Source organism: Glycine soja, chromosome 18 (genome assembly GCF_004193775.1).
Source record: "Glycine soja cultivar W05 chromosome 18, ASM419377v2, whole genome shotgun sequence".
Taxonomy (NCBI): domain Eukaryota; kingdom Viridiplantae; phylum Streptophyta; class Magnoliopsida; order Fabales; family Fabaceae; genus Glycine; species Glycine soja.
This window is the reverse complement of record NC_041019.1, coordinates 2,845,633-2,871,057: the sequence shown is the minus strand read 5'-3', so window position 1 is coordinate 2,871,057 and position 25,425 is coordinate 2,845,633. Positions and strand designations below refer to the sequence as shown.

Here is a 25,425-nt window from a genome sequence, read left to right as displayed (position 1 = left end):
GGTTGGATTGGATTAAATTAGATATATACTATTTTATTTTGTCAGTCTAATCCAACTTTGATTGGATTGAATTGGGTTGATTATTGGGTTGGATTATTAAAAAATTGTCTAATTTTTAAGTCTTGAAAAAAAATTAAAAAAAAAATCAAATTCAAAAACAATAAGGATATTTTTATATATAATAGTAAGAATATTTTTAAAAATCAATATTTATAAAACATTATATTGTTCATATGATAAAAAAAATCATAAATATATACTCACAGTATCATTCATAAAAAAATGAATTACCTTAAACTGAATAGACAAAAATAAACTTTAAAATAATATATTACCTTAAGATATAACTATATCACCTTGAGAATGATATATATTTAGTTTAGAATTTTTATATTAGTAATTTAATTATACGTGGGTTGGATTGGATTGAACTCATGTTTTATCATCCAAACTTTTACGTATATTATCTAATCCAATTTTAATTCGATTCATTAAACTAAAATCAATTTAATCGAATAATTCAATCCAATAAAAAAAATCTAATTACATGATATTAGATTGAGTGAGTTGATGTATTAAATCCGATCCGCTTACCCCCTAATATTCAAGAACATTTTTTTTATTATTATATAAAAGAATGTGTATCAATAGCGACTTTCACCTTGTAATAGCAAAATATCCGTTTTGTTTTGCACGGATATGTATTCAGGTCATTTTGTCACTCATTATTACTCTTTTGTTAAACTAGAGTCGCTCCCGTGCATTTGCATGGAAATGCACGGTGCACGAAGAATAAAAGCAACTAACATTTACCGTGTCAGTAAAAAAAGCAAATGCAGAGAAAAAAAAATGTTAGTGAATTTATATGATTTACACGTGAAAGCTAAAAATGGAGGTCCAACGGATTTAATATAACTATTGATTGATAGCGAGGACATGGACAAATAAAGAGGAACCATGCACTTGAAAACCACGATTTAAATTTTAAATAATCTGATAAAACAAACCACATATGAAAAGCAATTGTCAGTTAGAAACTGCCAAAAAATCACTGTGGTGTACGTGGAACTCTATACCAGTTTTTTGAACTTCTGATAACTGTAAAATTGACAGCTACAATTACAATATTGTTTGTACTCTCTCTCTATCCACACTTATCACGAAAATATTATTAATCTCTTGTAGAATTTACTACTTATTAAGAGTTATAATTTAAATGAATGTCATTAACCTTTAAAAAGAATCATCATCTTTATCACGAAAATTTCATCGTTTACTCTTTTAAGTTGTATTTGTTGATGTGAGATTTTATTTTATTTACCATAAGATAACTCATTTAAATAAATGAATCAAAGCTGAACACTTTTTTTCACATGCCAGAACTTTCAAGATTACTCTTGCCTGTTATACTTGTGTTTGGGATGGTTGATTGTTTTAAGGGGTGGGACTCGTAAGCAGCACCATGACCAACTTCACTCCGTGAAAAAATCTCAACCCAGTGTTAATAGAAAACAGTAGATACATGTCAGAACTTTGTCTTTTTTTTTTCACGGCACATATAAGATATAACTATTGAATTTCACGTAAAAATGGTAATCCATACTATAAACTGAAACTAGGGTACACAACACGCTTCCATTAAGCATGGCTACCATTCCAAACTATTACGAACAGTAAACTTCTGAAGAAGATACTCAAAGCATATATATGTGATCTGTAATTCTGTTAGGAATGACATTGTCTAGTGTCCATTGTTTGACATCCAATTACACGGGAACTAGTTTTTCGCAAAGGAAAGATGCTAGTCCACAAATTTTAGGAGTGTAAATCTCAAATCTGTGCGCAGGCCAAAAGTCAAGAATCAATATTTGGCTCAGGAAAAAAAAGGCAAATACCAGGATGTAAATACTAAATACAAAGGCACAAAGCTACAAACCCAACCACCATTCATATGTCTAATGCCACGCATTAACGCACCAAGGTTCATCACAGACACTCCAATGGATACGAAAGCCTGCAAAATGAGAACTATCTGCCGTCTTACCCATTGAAATGCAAGCTGCATTAAGAGAAAATCGAGGTTCTGTATAAATGTTTTTGGGAAATTTAGGCTTACTATCCCTGACGCAGCTTCATAGGTAGAAGGGGAAGCCCTACAGTACCCCGCTGAAATGTAGAAATCTATCTCAATTCAAAGTACAATATATTTCATCTAAATTACGGGAACAAGAAGCTTCAAGGGGGAACGGAAAAGGGCAAATGCCAACAGACAGGTGACAATGAGATTTAACTAGATGAACTAGCACGTCTTTGCCTTAGAACTATACTTTCCCTCCTATAATACTTCTGCATCTATCAGTGGCAAAACAAAATTAGGATGCGAATATGATCCACAAATTCTGCACAATCAGTATTTTAAGGTCAGGGATTGTGTGTATGGTTATAAACAGGAAAACTGATTCAAGTAGCAGCGACATAGAACCTCTAATCAACCAACAATGCCAGCATCTTCACGGCTTGCTGTTTCACTTGAAGGCATGGAAACCTTTTCATCAGGCACCGTACCTCCTATTGATTCGCCCTGCTTGTGCTGCAAATGCTCAGAATCCTGCTCAGGGAATACCTCAAGTTGCAATGATGGTGAAATGTTATTCACGTGTAGCCATGTAAGTTCCCACAGACTATCACCACCCAAGGCACTCCTCTGCGCCAGTATACCCCTCATCTTCATAACAAGCAAGGAGTTTTTAAGCAGCTCTGGCATTGTCTCTTGAAGCTTCTCGCTTCTTTTCCCCCTAACCTTCACCTTTATATATTTTTCCATTCTGGTCAGTACACCTAACCATAGCTTACAGAAGGTTGTCAATTGTGATAATTCTGGGAGTAATTGAAGAAAAACTTTGGACAAGAGCTTCATTGCTAAGATAAGTGTGCCTTCCATGTTGCGGTAGTCCTTTTGAGAGTGTCCCTGTGCAATCTCAAGCAGGTCATCAAGCACAGTGAAGATCACAAGATCAAAACATTGCAACCACAAGCTGTATGGTAGATAAATGCCATCGGCCCCTGTCAAGCACTTCTGCAGCGATAATAAAGCATGATTTCTAACCTCCTCTCTCTGGTCTAAACATACCTTCCTTAGACCTTGTACTAGTCTCAACCACATCTCTCCGATATCCTGAGACAACTTAGACATTTGTTCCTCCTCCATTGCTCCCTTAGCCTCACTAGTCCACTGGGCCAAGCAATTGACAGACCCTGCCATGAGATCTAGTGCCCGCACAGATCGCTCTGCTTGTCCAACACGAGACTCAGCAAACTGCCTGGCAGTATCTACACACAGAATGTAATTAGCTGGAAGCAAGTGGGTACCGTCAGACATTATGAACAATAGTGCATCAAACCCAGCCTCAGATGCTTCTATGTGTCTAGCTGTGATGGAAAGCAGTGATGTAATTGTCCGCCATCCTAACTGAGATCTTATATGAGAAGCATTTGCCTTCACAAGGCGACTGACCTCCTGAGTAATCTGCTCACAGTATGCATCTGCAACCCGGGCATCAAGCTTCAAGACAAGTTGCAATGACCTCAGAAGTTCATCAGCAATGTTCTCCTTGTAGGGAAGCAACCGCTGGCAAATCCGCAGGAGTCCAAAAACAGCCTTCTCTACCAGGGCACAGGGCATTACAGTTGACTGAACAATGTTGGATATGTGTTCATACACACCCTGCCAAAGAATCCCAATTCTATCCCTGTTATTCAAAGTGATTGCAATCAGCAACTCCAGGCAGAAAACTGCTGTATCTTCATCCTCGGGTGTGCTGTTCCCTTTTTGTGGTCTCCCCGCAGCCCAAATGAGTGCTCTTGCTAGCTGCAATAGAGATTCAGCTTGCAGGAATTTACTCTCCGTGAATATGCTGTCAATATGACACTTCTGTATGGTTTGTAGGGTGCGCTGATGAGCAGCAAGTTGTTGTTCAGTAGGTTGTGATCTTGGTTCCTCAGTGTCAAGAGATAAGAGTTGACTAAATCTACCCATCAATCCCGAGGATCTCCTTGGAGTGCCAATAGATTGCATATGAGCTGAGGATAAAGAATTCATAATAGGCTTTCCATGCACAGTTTCAGCAGAAAGCTCTGATTCGTCAGCTGCATCACTGGCAACACGGGCAGGAAGAAGACCAAGCTTGTGCAGTCTTAAGATGCAATCAAGAATATTTCTCCAACCTGTGCGTATGTAATCCCCATACCTGTTTGCTATAGTGAATACTGTCACAGTTGCTAGTCTTGCTTTCATGTCATCTCCAAAGGCAAGGACTGGTTCCTCAACTGATGATGGGTTTAAAAGTGTAGTGAACTTGCAAAGCGACACTACCAGATCATCAAGAACATCTTCAAGATGATGGCAAGCTGAAATTTTAGCAATAGCTAAGAACCCATCCATACATGTTTGGTATACCTCTTCCTGTTCAGCATGATCAAATACCACAGAGATGGCAGCAATCGTTGGGCCTGACATTATGGCAAACATATCATGATCAAGGTAGGCCTTAGAATCAGATACAATAAATGGAGCAGTTTTTTTGGACTTATGCATTAGATCAATCCACCGACTTGGTGTCATTTCAGGAAATCCAACACCTTGTTCAGGGATTGTGCGAATTTCATTCTTACAAATTGAATGGTAAATCTCTGTCAGCATTTCTCGAGGCAGATCATTGCCACCATTTATATGCCTATTATTCCGGATAAAATCCTCTTCTGTCATCTTCTTTTTAACTTGCACATTGTGCTGATCTGTATTAAGCATTATCATTGAGTATGATAACACAAGAGCAGCATCCTTGTTAGCTAGGATATGTGGCGATTGTTCATAATATCTCTCAGAGAAAGCTTCAAGCACCCTATGTATCTTTTGTGATTCTCCAGGAAGTCTGAAAGTCTCCAAGAATAGACGCAGAGCTGTGTCTAAGTTCATGTCTTGGAAATCAAATGTTCCAGCAAATTCATGAAGAACCTGAACACAGAATTCATCATGATTTCCAAGGAAATCACCAACAAGATTCTTATCCAACCCAGCAGTGTATCTGAAGAAGCAGGCAACACTTTGGGGATCAAGTTTGTCAGGCAAAAGATGTGTTCCTTGGAGAAACTCTAGACCTTTCTTAGGATCACGATTAAAGTGGTCAGCACCAATCATCAGTCTTCTCTTTATGTACTTTCTTCGGCGGACAAAAGGAACCCAATGATTTGGATCATTATAATTCTCACATTTAACCATCCAGAATGGAGTATACTCTTCAAGATTAACTGGAGAATATTCTGAGCTTACAGATCCATTGGCTATCCTTTCAGCCATTCCCTGTATAACAGCAATAAGACCATCCAAAGCAAGAATATGCATGGCAGACAATGGACAATTCACAGGAAATGCACTTTTGGACAATAAATTAGCAAGGTCTTCAAAGACATTACTGCAAGTTATGTCACAGTCAAAATTAGCATACATATCTACCATAAATGTCTTTTGCCTACAGAAGTCAACAAGGGCCTCCATGGCTACCTCTTGCTGCTGGTATGAAGCCCCATATCTGCTTTGTGCAAGTCTCAAAATGACACAAGAAAAAAATGCTTCCAGCTGTAATTTGAGTTCTGTACGAAGATGATGATACAAATTGAGAACAATGCTACACACCATCGAAAGTATAAGGGGACTCGTTGACAAACCAAACTGCATCAGATTATGAAACAATTCATCCTGGATTAAGCTCAGCAACCTTGGGTGACGACAAATAGAAGGTCCTCCAAGTTCTATTGCTGAATTAATTAAATTTAAGGCAAAGAGAGGCACATCTTCATCAAATGCTAGTGTGTTTGATCTAGGACCCATTCCTGTATGCTCGACAACATTCAGCAAAGAACACAAAAAGTGAAATATTTCCACCATGCAAGGAACACCATATGGTTCAGTCATGAGATGCATGTCATGTGGTCCACCCTCCTTTCCAGTAATAGTTATCGCTGTGTTTTCGTCCATCACAGTTGTTTTCACAACACTTGCAGCATTGGGAGCAGAGTTTGTAGATAATGACTGATTATCATATTCAGAAGTCATGCTGCCATTCTCCGATTGTCTACTTCCAAACGCATACTCATTATCTAGGCCTCCGGTCTGCAAGAAAAATGAACAAATGCAAATATTCATATACAGATGTTATAAATATTAAGTTCTTGATCACCCAAACTGTTAACTCTTGGCAAAACAACTAACAGAATCACTTTGAATGTCTGAAACCTTTAATATGCTAATGCCATTATTAGTAACTATCCACAAAGACTATAACAATGGCCAAGGACTGTAAAGATACTTCTTGATTTGGGTGGGGAGACAGATGGAAAGGGAAGGTCATCGTATCTTAGGATGTATGAAGTACTTAAGATCCAGCTATAGTTAGCAGGTCAAACACTATCAATGATATATGACACTCAAAAATCCATGGATATATTTATTGCAAATAATAAACCTTTATATGATGATCAATCAAATTGCAAATGGAGAAAATTAACTGATAGCATAGCACAAATTCTTGCATAACAGGAACCATAATTACTAAGAAAAACATCACACTCTCCCCTACCTCAATTCCCCTTTGTATGAATTTTTTCCCCAGCAGCTAAAACAATAATCATGGGAAAAAATGTAGTCTTTAGAAGTAGGTAAGCATGATTCTCATACCTCCTGTTTCAAATTAGTGCTCCCATTAACCAATGCATGGTCTGTGTTGCCAACATCTTGAAGGTGAGAGAAAATACACCTTACAAGTTCATGCATTGTGTACCGTGCTATCTGCTGCAACAACTCACCTTTACTTCCTGCTTGATGAACAATCCGGAAACAAGTATTCACTATGGTGCAAACATGTTGGTTACTCAGCATTATAGATGCTTTACTTTTCATACAAGCTAGAAGAACTTGTAGTATCTTCATTAAAACAACTTCTTCCGAAGAAGGATCAGTGACCTCAAATCTGCAGCTAGTGACAGCATCAACAACCAAGTGCATGGCATCCTCAACATTGACAGTATTATGATCGATCACATCAAGAGTCAAAATCTTGTAAACAGATGACAAAGCAACACTAGTAATTGGGGCACCAGTTTCATCAGACCTAATTACATCTAAAAACGGCTGTAGATACAAGGCAGGGTTAATAGCTTGCCACTGATGGTGGTGCCACGAAAAGATTTGTCTCCTTACTGTCTTAAAAGACTGAATAAGAGAGTGTTCCAGCTGATCATCGCCAGACATATAACGACCTCCCCATCTTACATTTCTTCTCATGACCGCCAAAACAGCACCAATCTCTGAATTGATCATGCATGCCAAAGTTGTTTTGTTAGGATAGGCAGCATCACATTCCTCAGGTTCCTCTTCCTCTATTGCATTGATACCAGCTTGCAGCTTCAGACGTCCCATTTCTGTAATATTCTTTCTAGGGTACACCAAGGATCTGATAGTTGTTCAACGAGAGTCTTCTATGAAGTCCAAAACAATAAATATAAATAGATTAGGGTTTCCACAAACCAAATAACTAAAAGCAATTGTTATGTTACTTTGAGTCTTTGACAAGTATGGTAATCATTAACCAAGATGAGTTGTCAAGCATTTACTGAATGTATTCTATGAAATCCTATGAGACAACAAAAATAACAAGTCCAAATTTCCACAAACCAAATAATTAACAATAATTCTAAATCTTCCTACTTCCTAAACATAGTATTAAATGCTTTTTTATGCTTTCAGGATTCTTTCTCCATAAAATTATTAGGATTAATAAGACAATTTTGTAGCTGGACATAACATTTGTCATATACGTAGCAGAGTAATGCCCTAATTAAAATGAAGCACGAAATACAAGCACAAAAAACACAAACTGAGAATGCTTCAGATTCAACTCAGCAACACAAAAGTAAATGTCGAACACACAAGGCAACCCTACCCTATGTAAAGTAAGTATAAACCACTGTACACACAAATTACAATTCCTAAGCACACACACATATACATGAGTTCAGGTATTTCAAATGCACATGCAGAAGAAGAAGATCTGATGGATCCAGCATTTACACTGACGCAATTGGAGACAAAATTCAACGTAGTTTGAAAGAATAGCCAAAGCTCTTCCACTACAGAGAGAAGACCAAAATTGAAACATCCAGCTAAAGCAAAAAAAAAAATCACACTCACTCGTTGCTCGCTGCGAATCGGGAAGTTGCGTCGCGTCGCGTAATTCGGCGATTCAACGGAAACGTTGACGGAACTCCGTGGCACTGATCCTCGTCGGAATCTTCAGTCTTCTATTCTTTACTGCGTTTCTCTGTAAACTACGTGAAAAAGAAAAGGAAATGGCTCTCCAAAATTAAGGAAATTTTATTTATTATATTGGTGTAAATAATTTGAGTCATCCTACTACATGCGATGTAATAATTGAAAAATTATTAAATAGTGTTTACACTGAAAAAGAAATCTATATATCTATATAAATAATATAATATGATAATATAAATATAATTATCTTCTCCAAAATTTTGACTCTCAATATTTTATTTTAAAAATATGTACAAAAATGAACCCGTTTTTCAGAATTTTATTTCATAATACTATAATATTATTATTATTATATATGAAAGTGAATAAGTAAAACTTAGACCCAATTGTAGGATAAATTATATTTTCATCCTCTAAAATTTAATAAATTAGACCCAATACCTTTCTCTCTCCATTATTTTGACTTGTCTTAATATATATAACAAAAATAATTTAATGTTATTATAAGTTAAAATATTAGAATAAATTACACTCTCACTTCCTAAAATTTAAGGGAAATTTGTATAGGGAAGAGAGGAAAGAAATATTAAGTAAGATTTTGTTATACTTCAAGAATATGAATGTATTTTGTCTAAAATTTTCTAATGACAGAATAAAATATAAAATAAGAATTATTATTGTTATGAAGTGATATTATAATGACTTTACCAAAAAAAGAAGATTTCATAGGAAATAAACAAAAAGTAAGATTGTAATCATAAAAACATAAAATTTCAAAACTAAAATAGTAAAATACGGAAATAATGTTAAAATAATATTATAAGTGCAACAATAATATTATGTTTTTGTCACAGTAACAGTAATATTATAAAAAAAAATATTGTCAAGTTTGTAAAAGTTACGAAGTAAAAATTTGAAAAAATAATACAATTAACATGAAACAAAACATATTATAGAAATAAAGAAGTAATCAAATATCATTAAAACAAATAATATTATAGATAATAGATAACTAGCTAACAAAAATGAAAATAAGATAATATTATAAAATGTCCAAAATAGATATCATTAAAGGCATTAATAAAAGCAATGAAAATAATGAAACAAACATAATATTGAAAGATAAAATAATATTAAAAATAAAATCATATTTTAAAATGACAATGAAAATAAATAATATTGAGCATTATAAAAAATCATAAATAATAATCTAATGATGATATAAAAGTTAATAAAATGTAAAATAAAGATAAAAAAAATGATGTCTCTTGAAATATTTAATAATGATAATTATTATTTACAAAAAAAAGGTTATATAATTATAATAATAAATATAATACTACTATTTACATTGAATATTATTTTTCAATTTTAGTAATCATAATCATAAAATAATAAAATGAAAACATTATATCAATATTTTATAATGAAGACTATAACATAATTATATGAATTAATTACATAAATTCCAACAGTTTCATTTTTCGATAAATAATACATGCAATGATGATCACACATACTAATTTTAAAATAAACATTCATAAATTTGCAATATTATTATTGGTATTCACTTATATTTCTAAAGATATTTTATATATTAAAATTAAACTATTTGAAAAAACATTCACTTGATTTAAAATCACATGAAACATTATATACTTAAATTTTTTTAATGAAAACTTTCAATCCAAATATTAAATTGATGAAATTCAATCTCCATAAAACAATAATTAAATGGAGTACAAACCTGTGTGTTGCTTGGTTCTGCAAAGCACTATTTCCAAAGTAAGATCAATGGTTGAAATTGAGTTTGGCACGAAATAGGAACACATAGAACAACAGCAATTTCTTTTTGCTTTAACCAAAATCGATTTTACACGCTTTAGAAACGAAACCTAATTCTATAACAACACTCATTCCTCAAGTATCCTTGGATGTTTTATTATGTGTGTACATATTTATGATCATTATCATCTCAAAAATTTTCCTGTTTACATCATTAACATAACAAGTAGATACATGTCCCAGAAAATACTAAAAGATAACATTATCGAGTTCTGTACAACCTATAAAGACAATACTAATGTTTATAATTTGAGTATATCTGTGTAGTATAACTATAACATATCTCCAACCAAATCCCTGGGGGCAATTATGAGAAAGAGAGAATACCAAATAACAGGCAACTTTACTTCATGCTTGACTTGATCAAACTGCTCCAGCCAGAATAGGAATTTCATGTTCTGCATAATCAGCTAGAACACCCTCACATCCTTGAAATAGAAAAAACTGAATTTATCAAGGTTAGACTAAGATTGTGGGGGTGTTCATAGGGGCACAGAAAAGCCAATTCAGGTTGCTTAGGCACTGCAGATAGAATTAACTGATCACAGCACCATCTTGGCCCACTTTTTCATTTGAAGGAACAGAAATGTTTGCATCAGGTCCCAAGCTTCCAACTGGTTCAATCTGTTTGTGCTGAATCTGTAACTGTTCTGAATCTTGCTCAGGGAACACCTCAGACTGCAACGACGGAGCAATATTCTTCATATGTTGCCATGCCAGTTCCAACAAACTATTATCTCCTGAGCCACTGCTGTGCACTAGAATGCCCCCAGCTTTCATAACAAGCAAAATGTTCTTCAGAAGCTCAGGCACAAGCTCCTGAAGCTTCTCACTTCTCTTTCCCTGAATTTTCATCTTCACACATTTTTCCATACAGCCTAGCATATCCTCCCATAGTTTGCAGAAGGTTTCAAATTGCGATAGTTCTTGGAGTAACTGGAGGAAAACCTTAGACAAGAGTGTCAAGGCAATAACAAGTGTTCCTTCTATGTTCCTGTAGTCCTTCTGAGAGTGTGCCTGTGCAATTTCAAGCAGGTCATCCAGCACAGTGAAGATCACTTGATCAAAACAAGTTAACCACAACTCGCGTGGGATGTGAGTTCCAACAGCTCCTGTCAAGCACTGTTGCAAAGATAACAATGCATGATTTCTAACCTCCTCTCTCTGGTCCAGACATACTTTCCTCAGTCCCTGAACTAGCCTAAACCACATTTCCCCAATATCTTGCAACATCTTTTCCACTTCATCTTCTTTGACTGCTTTCTTAGCATTATTAGACCACTTTTCTAAACAATTAATAGAACCTGCCATTAGATCTAGTGCAACTATAGACCGATCTACCAGTCCTACACGAGACTCAGCAAAATGTCTCGCAACATCTACACATAGAACATAATTAGCAGGGAGCAAGTGAGCTCCATCAGACATAATGAATATCAGCGCATCAAATCCAGCCTCAGATGCTTCCAGGTGTCTAGCAGTGATGGAAAGCAGTGATGAAATTGTCCGCCATCCAGACTGAGATCTAATATGTGAAGCATTTGCCTTCACAAGGCGACTGACTTCCCGTGTAATCTGCTCATAGTATGCATCTGCAACCCGAGCATCAAGCTTCAAGACAAGTTGCAGGGACCTCAAAAGTTCATCAGTAATGTTCTCTTTGTAGGGAAGTAAGCGATGGCAAATTCTAAGAAGTCCAAAAATAGCCCTTTCTACCAGTGCACAAGGCATCACAGTTGACTGAACAATATTGGATATGTGCTCATAAACATCCCTCCAGAGATGTCCAACTCTATCCCTGTTATTGAGAGTGATTGCCACCAGTAACTCCAGACAGAAAACTGAAGTGTCTTCATCCTCAGATATTCTGCTCCCTTTCAGATGTTGAGCTCCAGCATTAATGAGCGCTTTCGCAAGATGCAATAGAGATTCAGCTTGCAGAAATTTGCTCTCAGTGAATATGCTGTCAACGTGACACTTATGAATTGCTTGTGTAGCTTGCTGATGAGCGACCAGTTGTTCTTCAGTTGGTATTGATTGTGCCTCTTCAGCACCAAGAGACAAGAGTTGACTAAACCTGCTAATTAATCCCGAGGATCTCTTTGGAGTAATATATTGAAGATGAGTTGATGATAAAGAAATTGAATTAGACCTCCCATGTCCATTTTCTATAGTTACCTTTGACTCGTCAGCTGCATCACTGGCCAACCGAGTAGGAAGGAGGCCTAACTTGTGAAATATTAAAATGCATTCAAGAATATTCCTCCACCCTGCGCGGATGTAATCGCCATACCTATTTGCAATAGTGAAAACTGTCTCAGTTGCCATTCTTGCTTTTGTGTCATCTCCAAAGGCCAGGACAGATTCCTCAACTGATAGTGGATCCCAAATGGTAATGAACTTACAGAGGCACACAACCAGATCATCAAGTACATTTTCAAGATGATAGTAGGCTGATATCTTTGCAACAGCTAAGGATCCATCCATACATGTTTGGTATACCTCTTCATTTTCAGCATCATAAAAAACCACAGAAATGGCAGCAATTGTTGGGCCTGACAATAACACAAACATATCATAATCCAAGTATGCTCTAGAATCAGATACGATGAATGGAGCAGTTTTCTTTGACTTGTGCATCAGAGAAATCCATCGACTTGGGGTCATTTCAGGAAATCCAAAGCCTGGTTCAGGAGTGGTACGGATTTCATTTTTACAAATTGAATGGTAAATCTCTGACAGGAATTCTCGAGGAAGATCGTTGCCATCATTTATACGCCTATTATTCCTGATAAAATCCTCTTCTGTCATCTTCTTTTTGACCTGCACATTATGATGATCTGTATTAAGCAATATAATTGAGTATGACAACACAAGAGCAGCATCCTTGTTAGCAAGGATGTGTGGTGATTGTTCATAATATCTCTCAGAGAAAGCTTCAAGCACCCTATGTATCTTCTGAGATTCTCCAGGCAGCCTAAAAGTCTCCAAAAATACACGCAGGGCTGTGTCTAAGGTCATATCTTGGAAATCAAATGTCCTAGCAAATTCATGAAGAACCTGAACACAGAGTTCATCATGATTTCCAAGGTAATCACCAATGAGATTCTTATCCAACCCAGCAGTGTATCTCAAAAAGCAGGCAACACTTTGGGGATCAAGTTTGTCAGGCAAAAGATGTGTTCCTTGGAGAAACTCAAGACCTTTCTTAACATCCCGATTGAAGTGATCAGCTCCAATCATTAATCTTCTCTTTATGTACTTTCTTTGGCGGACAAAAGGAACCCAATCATTTGGGTCACCAAAACTGTCACACTTTTCCATCCAGAATGGAGTATACTCCTCAAAATTCACAGGAGATTGTTCTGAACTTAAAGATCTACTACCTATCCTTTCGGCCATTCCCTGCACTACAGCAATAAGACCATCCAACGCAAGAACATGTATGGAAGATAATGGATTGTTCACAGGAAATGCGCTTTTGGACAACAAATTAGCAAGATCTTCAAAGACATTACTGCAACTTATGTCACAGTCAAAGTTAGCATACATCTCCACCATGAATGTTTTTTGCCTGCAAAAATCAACAAGTGCTTCCATCACAACCTCCTGTTGCTGATATGAAGCCCCATATTTGCTTTGAGCAAGCCTCAAAATAACACAAGAAAAAAATGCTTCTAGCTGTAATTTGAGTTCCGTACGAAGATGGTGATACAAATTGAGAACAATGCTACACATCATTGAAAGTACAAGAGGGCTCATTGATAAACCAAATTGCATAAGATTGCGGAATAATTCTTCCTGAATTAAACTCAGTAATCTTGGGTGACAGCGAAAGGATGGCCCTCCCAACTCTATGGCTGCATTAATCAAATTTAATGCAAAAAGAGGAACATCTTCATCAAATGTTATTGTGTTTGATCTAGGATTCACTCCCATATGCTCAGCAACATTCAGCAAAGAACACAAGAAGTGAAATATTTCCACCATACATGGAACCCCATATGGTTCAGTCATGAGCTGTAATTCATGTGGATCAATCTCATTGCCATTGCAAGCAATAGCTTTGTTTTCATCAATTACAGCTGCTGTCAAGTCTGTTGCAGTACTGGAAGCAATGCCTGTAGATAATGGTTGAGCATCCTGTGCAGAATTCAGCCTCCCATTTTCCAATTGTCTGCTGGCCAAAGCATGGTCATTATTTAGTCCATTGGTCTACAAAAACACTATATGTATATTAGTACTTAATTACAAATTTATGCATGTCCTGACTATCAAAATTCAGATTTGCATCAGCAAAATAGTTTACCGCAGTAGAACTATTGAACTATTACCCTTAAGAATTTATAGATTTGACCATACAATATTGGTATTTGTAATTTGTAATAATATATAAGGAAACAACTCTCTAACCCTAACTAGTAACAACATATATGCATCCAGCAATTATTTTTTGCTTCTTTTTCCCCCCTCATTTTCTGGATTGCGTGCAGGACATCGGGGAGTCAATTATAGTTATATACATTAAATTTTATTAAAAACTATTTTTTTTTACTAATAGAAGTTATTACAAGCATTTTCCTTTTTTCCTGGTAAGTTCCAGATAATCTACCTAGAACATTTCTAGGTCCTGTACTTAGTCTTAGTCCTTTCTTAATTTTGCTGCCCTCCATCTGAAGAGAAAGCAGGAAGAGAGGTCTAAGTACCCTATTTCATTTTAAGCTGTACTTCAGACCTATAAGCCAGCTGGCCAAACACTGTATGGTGTCCCAAGATAGGCATGATACAATTATTTTGGGAATAATAAATTATTCAAAATTGAAATTTTCACATAAATAATGAACAGTAACATGAGAAGAGCGTCAATGAGTTAAGGATATTTCCCTTTTTAACTATTTCATATTTGTAAGCTGAGAAAAACTTACAATAGCAAAACAAAAATTCTAGTGCAAATTAGAATTTTATCCCACTCAGTCCCTATATCTCCTTTCAGTTTTTGTTATCCATAGCAACTAGCAAAATAATCACATAAAGAAGTGTGAAATGCAACCAAAAAGGACAAAGGAAACACAAAACTTATACCTCTTGTTTTAAGGTAGCTGTCCCTTTTATGAATGCAGACTCTGTGTTGTCAATATTCTGAAGGTGAGAAAATATAGACCTAACCAGTTCATGCATTGTATACCGTGCTATTCGTTGCAACAGCTCACCTTTGGTTCCTGCTTGATGAACTATACGGAAACTAGTATTCACTATGGTGCAAATGTGTTGGTTACTCAGCATTACAGATGCTTTACCTTTCACACATGCTAGAAGAACTTGTAAAATCTTCATTAATACCACTTCTTCTGATCCAGGATCAGTAACTTCAAATCTGCAACTTGTGACAGCATCAACCACCAAGTGCATGGTATCCCCAACATTGACAGTGTGTTGATCAATCACATCTAGAGTTAAGATTTTGTAAACAGATGACAAAGCAACACCAGTAATAGGTGCACCAGTTTCATCTGATCGTATCACATCCAAAAAGGGCTGGAGATACAAGGCAGGGTTGATGGCATGCCATTGGTTATGCCATGAGAAAACATGCCTCCTTAATGTCTTTAAAGACTGAACAAGAAAGTGCTCTGATTGGTCATCATCTGACATGTAATGAACTCCCCATCTAACATTTCTTCGCATGACAGCCAAAACAGCACTAATTTCTGCATTGATCATACATGCTATGGTAGTCTTGTTTGGATATCCAGCATCACATTGTACATATTCGTCCTCTGTGGGAATAAGACCAGTTTGCATTTGAATCTTTAGATGTCCCATTTTGACAAAAGGATCAGCTTGACTTTTATTAAAAGAATGCTGAGATGAACAAAAGCCCAAACAAAAACAATTTAGAAAGAGACAATCAATACAGTGTTAAGGATTTCCCCATGTTAATGACTCCAATCAAGCATTAGTATTCAGTAACACAAATAATCCAAATTCAAAACAGAAGCAAAGTACAAACATATGAAACACAGCCTGAGGATCCAGTAAAACTCTAGAATCTAGAGAGATTGGTCAAGGAAGAAATGCATGGTGAATATATAAGTTTACCATATAAACAATAAATACAAATGCAAACACATTTCGAAAGAAGCCTTACTTCAGAGTAATAGGGATGTATAAAATATTTTGAAAACTATCCAAGCACAGGACTACCTATTAAAGAACTCCCAAAGAAAATGATCAAGACTGGATATCAAAGCAAACTAAACAACGTTTTCAAGCCTTTCATCAGACACTAAATGTTTGGCCTACAACACGGATCGGTAGCCGAGATTAACATTATATCTCGATAAATTATATGTATGGCCTACAACAGGAACCTTTTTTTTGGTAGGAAAAAATTAGAATTAACCAACAGTGACCTTTAAGTCTCCAACACCAAGTAAAATCCAGCAATTGGGTTACTATGTTTTTCATAGCTTATAAAAAAAAAAATTGAGCTGTACAGGTACACTTACTCATTGAATCATGTAGATTAGAGGTTAATGAATGTAGATTTTGGCTCCTCTCACTCAAAGTTGAATGCTTCATTTGTGAGCTGAAAATTCAAAGGCGTTTTCCTCTCTGAAAAAGTACACGGGAACATAGAAAGACAACATTAGAGGCGCAGAAGTTACACATTCAAATGGAAAAACAGATATAAATCAAAAACAAAATTAAACCAGTTATGGAATGAAATCAATCCAGATAGAACCATAATACAACTTTAAACCCATAACATGAAATTGGTAAAACATTAGATCTACCATGAAATCTCACCCTTCTCGTTGAACCCATTCCATTGATAATTCTATGGGCATAGTAAGAATGATATAATATTCTAATCCATTGGACACAACCTCTTATTTTGAATTAAACTAAAATTCTACAAAGGGGTCTCAAAATCTACGTTGAAGTTTAAATTCCCACAATGACAACCAAAAAAATGTTGAGAATTAAAATGGAAGAAAAATGAAAACTTACAGGGGTAGCGTGTTAAGGGCATGAATCAGAGCTAGCGGGGATACATTGGTTGGATTGTAAATCATGGGTTGTGTTGTGTCTGCCACTTCCTGTCGAGAAGATCCCTCTTGCTGCTGTTGTTGTTGGTTGGGGCATTCTCTATTTCTTTGTTTTTTAAAAAATAAAAAATAAAAAACCGTTATTTGAATTTGTTTGTATACCCTTTAACTAACCACAAATTACTACAACCATCTTTACTTTCTTTCTATTTTCACATTCTACCTGTGTATCATTTCATGCTTCATACATCATCACATGGTGAGACCTAGCACAATGAAGAGAGGTGTTAACAAGTATTTTCAAATACTCATTTTTTTTTTATAGAATTTGTTCATCTTTCGTGAAAGATTATCATTTTTTAAAGGATAAAATTATTACATGCAATAAAAAAATTCTTAAAATAGTAATTACATGATGCATATTCAAAACTTGAACTTAATATCTTTAATTAAGTTGGTATAAGCTCACACCAATTAATCTATACACTTCGTATTATATCCTCTTTCATAGCCTACTTTATTTTTATTAAAATTGATTGAAAAATATAAAATCAAGAGTGAGATTATTATTATTAAATTTTAAGACTAACAAAATTTTGTGATTTCTTTTCAAAGAATGTAATCAAAAGAGTGTGTTGAATATTGTTACTAAGATTTCTCTAAAAAGGAATTTATTAACTTGGATCAAGTATCTTTTCACCAAGTCTAACAACTAAAATATGCAACATAACGTGCTTAGAAATAATTTGGTAATGTGATTTGTTCTTGAGAAAACACATTCACTCCTCGATGAAGTACATATTAAACAATTTTTACTAGCTAGAAGGTAGATTTCTTCTTGTCGTTGCCTTGTTGCTTTTTGTGTCTAGTTTGTCCAATATTCATACTTGTATCATTTCTTGTTTGGAGGTTTATTGTGTCTAGTTTGTCCAATATTCATACTAGTATCGTTTCTTGTTTGGTGGTTTGTTGCTTTGGTATTCTTAAGCTAGCTCCTAGATGAATGATCTGGTGAATCATGAAGCACTTAATATATCTAGAGGTGTCAGGGTCACCGGAATACGGGAAAATTATTTATTTATATATATATATATATATATATATATATAATAAGCCTAGGTCAAAGAACATCTATGTACGTACTTAATTATCACTAGTGTTCAACAGTCAAGATCATCCTACAGTTGAGAATTGCATACATGTTGCCGTGTCTTACGCTTAATAATGCATGCGTATTACTATAATCAAAATCATAATTAAGCAATCTTTTAATTTGTCGAGAAAAATTAAGCCAAGATTGTTCAATATGTGCACCAAAAGAATGTCAATATGACGACGAATAGTAATACTTAACCACGCATACACCTCACATCTTGCATATGGCAACACCATAGTATATGTGCGTTATATTTTATTTATTTATTTATTAAAATGCACATATACTAGTGGAGCTAGGCAGAGACTATAGGCTGGCGTTCTTAGTTGATATGCAAGTCAAGTGAGAAGTGATATATTGCTAGTTTGGTATGCTTTTTAATTTAGAGCGGTAGTTTGGCATGCTAATTTCTTTTCATTTTCATTTATGTGCAGCCATGCACAAACTGGTATACAATTTACTAGCAGCTAAATTGATTCTATAAATTAGTTAGTTAATAATTTGTTTAATTTGATATAAAAGCTTCTGTGACTTTGATGTTTACTTGACATGAATACTTCGGCCTGTTCGCTATTCTGACATTTGTTTGAACATTCTGTTTCTATATTAAAGTTTGATTTATCTTCAGATACCACAAGCTAAGTGCAGCCTTTTGAGGCTGAAAGAGTATTTGTAGCTGTTATTGACTAGTTCGATGCAATTTGTTAAAAAGGCCATGTTTATATATGCAAGAGTCACTGTTACTATGTCTATTTTCTTTGATACCAGATTATAGGTATTCTTTATAGGGTCGAGGTCATGCAATCCCGTACGAATCGGATCAATAAAATTATTATGGGACCACAATTTTTTTTTTTTGAATATATATCAATTACTATAGTAATATATCTAAATTTTGAACTCAAAACAAGTTAAATTGAAATAATTAGGTACTAGTTAATTCAAATGCTCGGTGTGTTAGATGATGATATATGTCTATATTGCTTAGGTCATCATAAAGTACATGGCGTTCATATGGTCATGGACGTACGCCAATAGCGTTTCTTTGCTGAGCTTAATTATTATCGGCAGTTTTAGCCAATTCATGGAAAGAGTTACCTAGAGGATTCAATTTACTTTCAATCCTTTGTTTGCACTATATATAAAATGAGTCTTCTCTGTATTGATTCTCCCTAGTAGTAGTATTTATCAGACAAAGACAGCACACATAATATAAGGATAAAATGAAACCATTTTTCTGTCCTAAAACTCCCATCAACACAATTACCATGAATTTTCATCATCGGTATAAGAAATAATTGTGCAAAATAGTGGACACACATATGGTTGTTTTGCTATGATATGATAGTGCAATACACACTCGTGTGATTAATATTACTATTCTTCTAAATTTTCCGCGGGTCCTGGCCTTCACATCAACCTAGCTAGCTACCTGACTTGAAACGCTCCACTTGTTGTTTTGCCCATAAAATGTAGGCTAATTGGTCCCTACGGTGGCACTACTAGAAAATTTGGATTTTAAGTCGGTTCTTATGCCCATGTCACGACGGTTTTTAACCGTCGTTAATGTCAACGTCGTAAAATGTATGAGCTATTTTACGACGGTTATGGAAACCGTCGTTGTAAGGTTTTAATACTATGACGGTTATCTATAACAGTCTTAGTATGCGTCAAATATTACAACGTTTTTTCTATAACCGTCTTAAAGTGAACAGATAATTTTGGATTATAAAGACGGTTCCGATAACCGTCTTAGTAGGTGACAATCAAAATTTACATTTTAAGACGGTTTTGAGGACCGTCTTTGTATGTTATCCCAATTTACGATGATCTTTGTGACCGTCTTAGATGACATGTGAAGACTGCATACGAAGACGTTTTATAGGAAACGTCTTTGTATGTTAAGCCAATTTACGACGGTTATGAAAACCGTCTTTGTAGGTCTACATTATGTTGTCATTTTACGACGTTTTAGGGAACCGTCTTTGTATGTCTAATTTTTTTTTAATTTACTTCGTTTTATTGATGCAATTTTTTTTACATTAATCTCTGGTAAAGAATGAGAAATTAACTTGTTATGTAAAAGCAAAACTCATTATGTACTGAGTTTTAAAGAATGAGAAATTAACTTGTTAAGATTCTTTTCTTAATTGAGTGAACCAAATGATTCTCAAAACAGATTATAACAAAGTAGGAGGAAAATGTGATTGTATCATACTTCATAGTCATATTGAGTATAATAATGGCGCCCATAAGTAGCCCAATGCTGGCAAACTATGTCTTCAACAGTGACAAGCTTGTCTTCAAGTTTATCTTTATTTTTATATGCAAGTATAGATTGATTTGTTTTATTTATATTGTAACTAAGAACTCTTATCTTAGATTGATTGAAATATTATTTTTCAACAATTATTTAAATATTATTACCTTACCTAACTAAAATGTTTTTTATTTCTCCCATTTATTGTATTTTAAAAACTATACTTTACAATCAAAAATTAAAAAATTAATTATAAATAATTCCTACTATAAATTTAAAAAATATTTATATATTTAAAATATTCATGAATACTATTTACTTGTGTATAACACGAATCAATTAGAGTTGTTAACTAGTGATATAAAATTATTATCATTAGTTATGAAAAATAATTAACTCATTTGAATCTATCTAATATATCTATTTATGTAAAGGAAGTTTGAATTTGTATGAATCGTTAGATCAAAATTTTTAAATTAATTTAAAGTTACTTTTAAATTGAAAACACTGTGTTCTTGCGTCTTGAGATTTGACAAGTCACTATAAAAATTCAGAAATTGTGAAAATTCAGAAATGTATTATGAAAATTCAAAAATTGTAACATATCCAGCAGAAAAGATGTTTATTTATAGTCCAGAACATAAGATAGAAAAGATATTTTCTTAAAAGCAAGTAGATGCATCATATAAAAAAGTATCCAATAACTCTAGTTATGCATGGAATCTGATATTCTTTTTTGGCTTCCTAAGCACTCTAATATGACTGAAATCTTCAAAAGTTCAACAGAAACGCACCTAACAACTCATCATTAAGTTTATGATTTTTTTTTAGGTGAGCCATTCAAGCAACCAACATATATCTTAATGTCCAAAACAAAAAGAAGTTACCTGTTTTCCATGTGAAGACAAACTTTTATGCAGTTCCTCTAGAGCAGTGATTCCAACGGTGTCAATGTTCACCAAATCTATCAGAAGAAAAGCCTCATGAATCAAATAATAATACACATACACTTTGTTATTTTAAACACCATATTAATATTTCTTATTTCTTTTTCTCTTTCTTTTCATCACATCACAAAATCTATCAAATCTATATACTTTTTTCTTTTTCTAGGTGTTCAATGGCTATTAACTAGAGTAGTTCATGTATCATTTTTCTTTTAATAATAATAATAAAAAACAACAGCTGATCGAAATTGTAAAATTTTTAACCACATTGCTTTCTCACCAATGGTCTTATGTATAATATTCTAAGATGTATATATGTGTACTTTTTTCGATCTTTACGTAATCAGTTATTATAGGTACTTTAGTAAAAGTAAAAGGTGCAAAATATGCTGTTAATTTCATTTTCTTTTCCTTTTTGTGGAAAGATCAATATCCTCCTACATTTAATAACGAGAGTCAGAAAGTCTTACTGGAGGTGTCAAGAATTAAAAGTGAAAAGCCTGACTGACATCTCTTCCGTTTTCTTTTCTTTAAAAACTACAAGATATAATATGTTTTTCATATACTAATAGATTTCATTTTCAGTATATTACCTAATTTTTTTTATTATATCTAACATTTTCAAAATTTTATTTTTGGTGCTTTTTATTAATTTTTATTTATCAATTAAATGATAACGTGACAAATTATCATAATATCAATTATCAAATAAGTAATGATATGATAAACTAATAGAACATCACATTAGCATAATGATATTAAAAATATACTTTAAATAATTAATATAATTTTTCTAGCATATGAAAAAAATTAATATAGTTTTTCAAATATCTTTTAAAGTCGTCTATGCTAGAAAATTAAGAATATACTTATTATTTTATTTTAAATAACAAATTATAATTAATAAGTAAAGTCATTTCAGAAGGGAGTGAGCAGATATGGAAGTGGCAATGATTACCGCAGCAAGTAGACCAATCTCCACAGAAGCAAACAATACTCCAAAGAATGCTCCAGCGCATGCAAGAAAGTCTATCTTATCAACCTTCCAAATTTTGTAAGCTTCACTTAGGTCAATGAGTCCTGGTAGGGCAGAGAGAATCACAGAAGCAAAAATAGCTATTGGAGTATAAATTAAAAATGAAATGGAAAATAATTAGGTTTGACAAAAAAAAAAATAGATAGGGAATGAATATGGTAACTTCGTATATTGTATTAATTAAGTTGAGGGTTTCATATATAATTATAATTATAATTGGTTACTCACAGTAAGGGCAACGACAGCAACCACTAGTCCAATTTTAGCCACTTCTCCAATGTAGGGGTTGTTGAAGTCTAACTGATGGATGGATCTTGGATTCAACCCCCCTTTGACATGTTTCACAATTTTAACTCCATTTTTATCAGCTCTTGTGATAAACACAATTAAAGTTGACACAACAACAGATACAAGAGGAGAGATTGATGCCAACCAGAATAGTTTCTTCTTCCTTTTACCCTGCCAATTAATTAGCACAAATTAATTTCAAACTATATTTATTAGTTCTAGGAAATTTTAATAATTACATTTCTTGTGCCTGTTTAATTTGGAAGCTAATTAGTTATTATTTTACCTTTCCACTAATAAATGGATGCAGAATATGAGTGATTATTTTTTAAAAAAGTTATCAAAAAAAAGTATATAATAATATTTTTAAAAATAAATCAAATTAAACACGTACCTAATCCATCAGATTTTTTTTAATTAAGGGGACAATAAACAAACAAACAGAAAATAACTACATGTTTTTTAATCATTAAACTTATGCTTAATAATATTTATAATTAAATTTATTATAATAAATGTACTGAATGGTGAATTGGAATCTGGTTCCAAAACTATCTTTATTCTTAGTTCCCTCCCCCCCCCCCCTCCCCCACCAGCTCCCAATTTATTGGGAAAAGAATAAAAAGTAGCATACTGGATTATGAACTGCTTCCCAAACAGCTTTCATGACAGAGACTATGTCGGTCTTGGTCAAAAAATTGGTGATTCCTAAGAGTCCCTTTAACTGTTGAAGCCCAATCACAATGGCTGCTCCTGCCACAAATCCAACTATTGCAGCATGGGATAGGAAATCCACAAGGAACCCAAGTCTGTTAAATTTTAATGGATGCCAAAGTTAAAAAAGATCACTCTCAACCTTATGGGAAAGTTATAAAAATATAATGATAGGAACATGAGCATAGTATGTTAATTAATTGTTCACCTGAGGAGTCCGAAGGAAGTCTGAAAGATACCAGCAAAGAGAGTAGCAAGCAAAATCAGCTTTGTATAACCCACTGGATCAGTAGCAGGGTCTACTAATTTCTCCATCATTGAGGATAACAGAAGAGAAACCACTGCCACCGGACCAAATTAGTAAATCATTTTATAAATCATTTTATTTCACAAATTAGTAATAAACCAATATCGAGTACTAAATTTATTATTTAAAAAGGCATCATATGGAATGAAAAACAATTGTAATGATAATAAGTAGGAAAAAAAGAAATGGAAGAAAAAAAAAAGTCAAACAAGTCACAATTAAGAGAAGCTGGCAAATTAAACACGAGGAAAAGAGTTGAAAATAAATCCTACATTAGCATAATTATAAACAAATAAAAAAAGTATACAAGCAAGATTATTACAAGTAGATACTCCATTTTCAGAAAAATAGTTCACTCAAACTACAAGTCCACCATCTCACGATCGTATGGCCCGCCAACAAATTTTAATAAGCTGAAAATGTCTGTTACAGAACATATAACAGGAGTTGACATATGTGCCACACATCTGATCAATAAGAAGTTGACATATGTACAGAAAAATGATATTCAAGCCAGCATAAAATATATCTCCACCACCTACCAGTTCATAAAAACCAGAGTTAGTGAACTTATTAAATTCAAACTCTAAATTCTGTTGTAACAATTGAGCCTACCCAAGAATAAGGCAACTAAAGCTCAAGCTTTAGAACCACAAACAAAAAATTATTTGTTATTAGTTTTTTTTAAAACTAAAAATATGACATATGTTAATAAAAACCATTTCATACACTCTGCAAAACCATTTCATACAGTATTTGTAGTGTACTCTCAATGGAAATACACTTATGAGATAACCTCTAATCTTTTTTTATCAGTGAAAAACTCTATAAAAAAAGGTAAAACCAAAAGACAGAAACTCCAAGGACCTTATAAGTCCAATCAGCTGAGCCCACTGAGCATCAACAGTACTCCATTGATCCCCCTCAATAACCAAAACAATATGAAATACGGCATGTGAGAATAGGGTCAGAGAGGATAACATTAGCACAAACCATGATATCAAAGATGGTTGACAGACACGAAATCTTGTTTGCAAAACAAGAAAAAAGATTCACTACATAAATAAAAGACATAACTAGTTATATTAGCATCTAAAATACTAGAAAAAAGAAGTGCCAAGTGATGGAATGATAGAAAAGAATAATAAAATCATATATGTCCAAACAAACTTATATCACCAAATGCCTCCTAAAGGGTGATCCTGTTTAACTACTGCACAGGTCAATAAACTCCATCGCATTTATATCACCAAACAAACTTGCAAAAGACAAAATTACATATTTAGAAAAATCATATATGTCCGTACATAGCTGTTTTATGTCCAATGGCCAATGCATCACAATCAGGTGATTCACATGTGAAACAGAAAAATATACAGAATGACCCAAAGCACTGAATGATGTCTACATCTCAAATTTAGACCACAGTGAAAAGGAAAATAAAAAAAATGTAGGCTTCACTTAGAACACAATAATTTTTTGCAGCTCGGTTCC

General features: G+C 34.0%; 3 protein-coding genes across 6 annotated transcripts; all 3 read right to left on the bottom strand.

Moving 5' to 3' along the window:
- Window positions 1–1,691: 1,691 nt before the first annotated feature.
- On the bottom strand, window positions 1,692–8,404 carry LOC114395652 (ARF guanine-nucleotide exchange factor GNOM-like). Of its 3 annotated transcripts, XR_003663078.1 has the most exons (4): window positions 8,246–8,404; window positions 6,734–7,533; window positions 2,117–6,169; window positions 1,692–2,014 (listed from the first exon to the last, which is right to left on the bottom strand). XR_003663078.1 is itself a non-coding variant. In XM_028357484.1 (3 exons), exons 2-3 carry the CDS (start codon window positions 7,472–7,474, stop codon window positions 2,489–2,491), a joined length of 4,422 nt encoding a protein of 1,473 aa, XP_028213285.1. In that variant the 5' UTR covers window positions 7,475–7,533; window positions 8,246–8,404; the 3' UTR covers window positions 1,705–2,488. The 3 variants fall into 3 exon arrangements, 2 of the variants coding, with proteins under 2 accessions (XP_028213285.1, XP_028213286.1); XM_028357484.1 differs by having other exon boundaries at window positions 1,705–6,169; XM_028357485.1 differs by having other exon boundaries at window positions 1,705–6,169; window positions 6,734–7,530.
- A 1,838-nt stretch (window positions 8,405–10,242) lies between these two features.
- LOC114396806 (ARF guanine-nucleotide exchange factor GNOM-like) lies at window positions 10,243–17,320 on the bottom strand. 2 transcript variants are annotated; one of them, XM_028358979.1, is made up of 4 exons: window positions 17,186–17,320; window positions 16,681–16,786; window positions 15,254–16,033; window positions 10,243–14,386 (listed from the first exon to the last, which is right to left on the bottom strand). In XM_028358979.1, exons 3-4 carry the CDS (start codon window positions 15,992–15,994, stop codon window positions 10,706–10,708), a joined length of 4,422 nt encoding a protein of 1,473 aa, XP_028214780.1. In that variant the 5' UTR covers window positions 15,995–16,033; window positions 16,681–16,786; window positions 17,186–17,320; the 3' UTR covers window positions 10,243–10,705. The 2 variants fall into 2 exon arrangements, with proteins under 2 accessions (XP_028214780.1, XP_028214779.1); XM_028358978.1 differs by having other exon boundaries at window positions 15,254–15,948.
- A 4,158-nt stretch (window positions 17,321–21,478) lies between these two features.
- On the bottom strand, window positions 21,479–23,973 carry LOC114394855 (sulfate transporter 2.1-like). The gene is made up of 4 exons (XM_028356522.1): window positions 23,833–23,973; window positions 23,545–23,719; window positions 22,851–23,081; window positions 21,479–21,603 (listed from the first exon to the last, which is right to left on the bottom strand). Exons 1-4 carry the CDS (start codon window positions 23,940–23,942, stop codon window positions 21,595–21,597), a joined length of 525 nt encoding a protein of 174 aa, XP_028212323.1. The 5' UTR covers window positions 23,943–23,973; the 3' UTR covers window positions 21,479–21,594.
- Window positions 23,974–25,425: the final 1,452 nt, after the last annotated feature.

Coding starts and splice junctions, on each gene's coding strand:
- LOC114395652 (XM_028357484.1), bottom strand. CDS start 7,474: ATGGGACGTCTGAAGCTGCAAGCTGGTATCAATGCAATAGAGGAAGAG. Junction 6,170..6,733: donor GCACTAATTTGAAACAGGAG/GTATGAGAATCA, acceptor TTTTTCTTGCAG/ACCGGAGGCCTAGATAATGA.
- LOC114396806 (XM_028358978.1), bottom strand. CDS start 16,753: ATGAAGCATTCAACTTTGAGTGAGAGGAGCCAAAATCTACATTCATTA. Junction 15,949..16,680: donor TAATCTACATGATTCAATGA/GTAAGTGTACCT, acceptor TTATTCCCACAG/AGGACGAATATGTACAATGT. Junction 14,387..15,253: donor CAGCTACCTTAAAACAAGAG/GTATAAGTTTTG, acceptor GTGTTTTTGTAG/ACCAATGGACTAAATAATGA.
- LOC114394855 (XM_028356522.1), bottom strand. CDS start 23,942: ATGATGGAGAAATTAGTAGACCCTGCTACTGATCCAGTGGGTTATACA. Junction 23,720..23,832: donor ACTTCCTTCGGACTCCTCAG/GTGAACAATTAA, acceptor AAAATTTAACAG/ACTTGGGTTCCTTGTGGATT. Junction 23,082..23,544: donor GGGAAGCAGTTCATAATCCA/GTATGCTACTTT, acceptor ATTAATTGGCAG/GGTAAAAGGAAGAAGAAACT.